This window comes from Oryza brachyantha, chromosome 5 (assembly GCF_000231095.2).
Source record: "Oryza brachyantha chromosome 5, ObraRS2, whole genome shotgun sequence".
NCBI classification, from domain to species: Eukaryota; Viridiplantae; Streptophyta; class Magnoliopsida; order Poales; family Poaceae; genus Oryza; species Oryza brachyantha.
Window position 1 is genome coordinate 10,571,609 of NC_023167.2, and position 3,535 is coordinate 10,575,143.

The window sequence follows — 3,535 nt, forward strand, 5'->3', positions numbered from 1 at the left end:
CAAAATTGTAGAATTTGAAACTCAGTGTTACAATTGATTTAAAGGTTTTTCTATCATAGTTTATTCTATCAACATTGACCTCTAAAACATAAATAATATAAATATAGAACTTTAACTGATGAATTATTCTTAGTTACTTCGTTTATGTTTCTGTTGCATATATCAGTCATAGCACAAACCAATTAGAACTGATGAGTTTGGGAATAAACTGATATCAGGATATTGGTGCTAGCCACCAGTAAGAGAGGAGAGAATAAAGAACCTTACTTTGTCTGGCCCAAAATAAGTGATCATTTCGGCCAAAACTTTTATCTGAAAATACTTTTAGATTTGTAAGAAAAGAAGTCAAAGTAAATATAAACATGTACAGTTATTGCACATGTTGGAGAATAATGTTAGCATATCTTTCCATCACCGAAAACATAAGTAAATATGTACAAGTAGACCATTTTACCCAAGGAGTAATTTGTCTGAAATTGGTTAAAATAGTCAGTTATTTTGGGAAATTTGTCCGAATTGTGGACAAGTAGGTCATTTTACCCAAAGGATAAAACAAGTACCCTTCATAGCTACATAGGATGAGATTTGACCCATTCTAAGCCTCAGTAGCTACATTTTAGAACGGATGGGGTGCAAGACTAGCGTGATGAAGGCCCGTTCAACTTAACTTATGGCTTAGCAGATCATCATTTGCGATGGCTAATTAAGTCATATTAATTAAGTGTGGTATACTATTGAGTTGAAAGATGAATTTGAAATTTTATTAAAAATACTAATAAAAAGGTTTTACAAAATACACATCATATAACGGCTCATATTTCCAAAAATCGAGGAAGTAGCTCGCCCAACCACTAGGGAAACAATTATGTATATGATGGATTTTGGTAATAGTGTGTACTACCTCCGTTTCATATCGTAAGACTTTCTAGTCTTAACTAAATTTATCAATTGATGAATGTATATAATTTATATATATGTCTAGATTTATTAATATCCATATGAATCTAGGTAAAGAGGTAAGAGTAGAAAGTCTTACATTAGAAAACGGAGGGAGTAGGATCCATTCTAGTGGTAATAGTTATGAGAGATTCCATAATGTATATGGCTAGGATGAAGTACATAAGGTCCCACCATAAGAAAAAAATCAACAGGGGTGACATCATATTTACAAACTAAAAATATTTTTTAAACAATTTTTATATATATGTATACTTGGTGATCTAAAAAGCAATGTTGAAAAATAAATTTCAGGAATGTTTGGATGATTTTGATCCTTTGAGTAACATGAACAACGGGAACATCCAAGCGCAATTAGGTGACTTCATATTAAAAAGCAAATAGACACCTAAATTCACTTATGAATCGTCGAATTTAAATAAATAATCTGGGCACACATCCAGTGATCCACAACATAGATCAATACCTCAGACCATACACCGTAATTTTAAGCGTCTACGTTTTTATTTTACAGCCCACACGAAAATAATGTGACGACTTACGTAATTGAGTTGAAAGGTAAATGGGTGCGGCTGCTAATTACCTCCATTTTATAATTAGTAGTAGCTTTGAGCAGTTTAGTTGTAAATGGGTGCCAACATTCGTCCCATTGTTTCGTTTACGTTTATGCTTATTAGCTAAAATTTAAATTTTCAACTTTAAATTTAAAGTTGATTTTGAGATTTTTATCGAAGTGTAACTTGAAGGAAAATTCTAGTTAACCGGCACGACTAGGACACCAGTACGAAAATTCTGCCTCACAAGTCTTGCATGATAGAATTTAAGGGGCGCAAAATAAATTAAAAAGAAAGGAAGAAAAAGAGCGTGACAAAGCTTTGGAAAAACGGCGGCGGTCACGCCACCGTGGGCAGCCGCGCCACGGCGACCACCGCGGTGGCGTCGCCGGCGACGGGGATGACCCCGCCGCCGCGGGCGAGGATGGACCGGTAGATCTCCACCAGCGCCTTCTCGTCGTACTCCTTGAGCGGCCGCGGCCGCGCGAAGGGGTCGGCGCCGGAGGGGCCGTACGGCGCCGCGCCGGCGATGGCGGCGGAGGACGCGAGGCGGAGCATGGCCCCCACGTACGCGTCGCGGAGCCGCGCGAGCAGCCGCCGCGGCGAGAGCGCGCGGAGGATCCGCCGCCCGAGTCCGCGGTGGCGCAGGCGCACGCGCCACCCGAGCCCGCGCCGCGGCGGGGGCCCCCCCGGCTGCTCCGCCGCTCGGGCTCGTCCGCCGCCGTTGCCGAGCTCCGCGGTGGGGAGGCGCGGGCGGCGCTGCGCGGAGGCGGCGTCGAGGCGGCCGTACCCGCGGCGCTTCCAGTAGGCCTTGATGCCGCCCCTGTAGGTGGCGCCGCCGGCTCCGGCCATGGCGCGCGCGGTGGCGTCTGTTGGTTTCTTCTCTTGGGCAAGGGGAGGTGAGGTTGGCTTCGTGGAGTTGTGGGTGGCGAGCTGAGCTCTCGCGTGGCGTATAAAAATGGGGAGGACAGCGAGCAATGACGTAGCTGCACTACTTGTACTAGAGTCTAGCCCATGATACCCCTGGTAAACTCCAGCTTTGATTCCCTTTTGTCTTCTAGAAGGCCATGTATCTGCCCTTCAAATAAAATCGTCTTTAAGGTTTTATCCTCTAAGACCATTCATAGTAAAAATATACTTTTATATGGCCGTTTACGGTACACCAGTATGACGAGTGGCTCTGACTCACCATATCAATGTGGTGTCTAAACTTTAGTCGGACCCATACTCTCGACGAGCTCTCTGCGCCCTCTAGAGGACATGGATTTCTCATTAAAGCTTGTTAGGGTGGTGTCATCCACTCATTGATGAGGAGAGAGGGTGTGCCCTCATGCAGGTGCATGTGGTCCAATCCTCTCTTTACGTCATTTGATGCCAAAGAAAAAGCCAGAGAGAGAGTAAACACAACGACGATTCGAACAAGACTTTTAAAGAGTAGACTAAGAAAATAAAGAGGTGAAAGTCATATTCGATGGTTCTAGAGCCACGACCACCACGACATTCGACTCACGAGTGCCACCAAGGTGGTGGGTTGATCTAAGCCAGGCTGCTATAGCTAGATCCTCACCACCATAGCTCGATCTAGGCCACCCGAGCTCGATCTGCACTAAGCTTCAGGAAATATGGTGGGGAGATGTTGTGACCACCATAAGAGAAGGGGAGGTTGATAGCCGGTGGAATAGGAGCGAGGAGTACGTCTTGGCATGGTGACTGCCTCCTCTTCACTGGTTTCTTTGTTTAGAGAGACAATGGTGCATGTAAGGCCAAAGACAACGACAACAAACCAATGCCTTGGACCCGTCCCGCCTCTTCTTAATCAGCTTCTTCGTAACTTCAACTTGTAAGTGGTCGTCAACCTAGTTGAGGAAATCTTGGGAGAGAAATGGAGGGGAAGGAAAAAGCTAGCGATGGTGGTGGTGGCAACTAAGCATGTAAGGGAGGGGTGGGGCGACGATGCGAATGAGAGGGCTAAGCAACGGTGAGCCGACAAGGGTCCAGATTTGTCAAGATGGGGATTGTAATGA

At 44.9% G+C, this 3,535-nt stretch overlaps 1 protein-coding gene across 1 annotated transcript; it reads right to left on the reverse strand.

Annotated features, from left to right (window-relative positions):
- Positions 1 to 1,220: 1,220 nt before the first annotated feature.
- LOC121054537 lies at positions 1,221 to 2,584 on the reverse strand. The gene has a single exon (XM_040524550.1). It carries the CDS (start codon positions 2,361 to 2,363, stop codon positions 1,851 to 1,853), a length of 513 nt encoding a protein of 170 aa, XP_040380484.1. The 5' UTR covers positions 2,364 to 2,584; the 3' UTR covers positions 1,221 to 1,850.
- Positions 2,585 to 3,535: the final 951 nt, after the last annotated feature.

What these genes read in the sequence shown, in the direction of transcription:
- LOC121054537 (XM_040524550.1), bottom strand. Translation starts at nt 2,363, where the DNA reads ATGGCCGGAGCCGGCGGCGCCACCTACAGGGGCGGCATCAAGGCCTAC.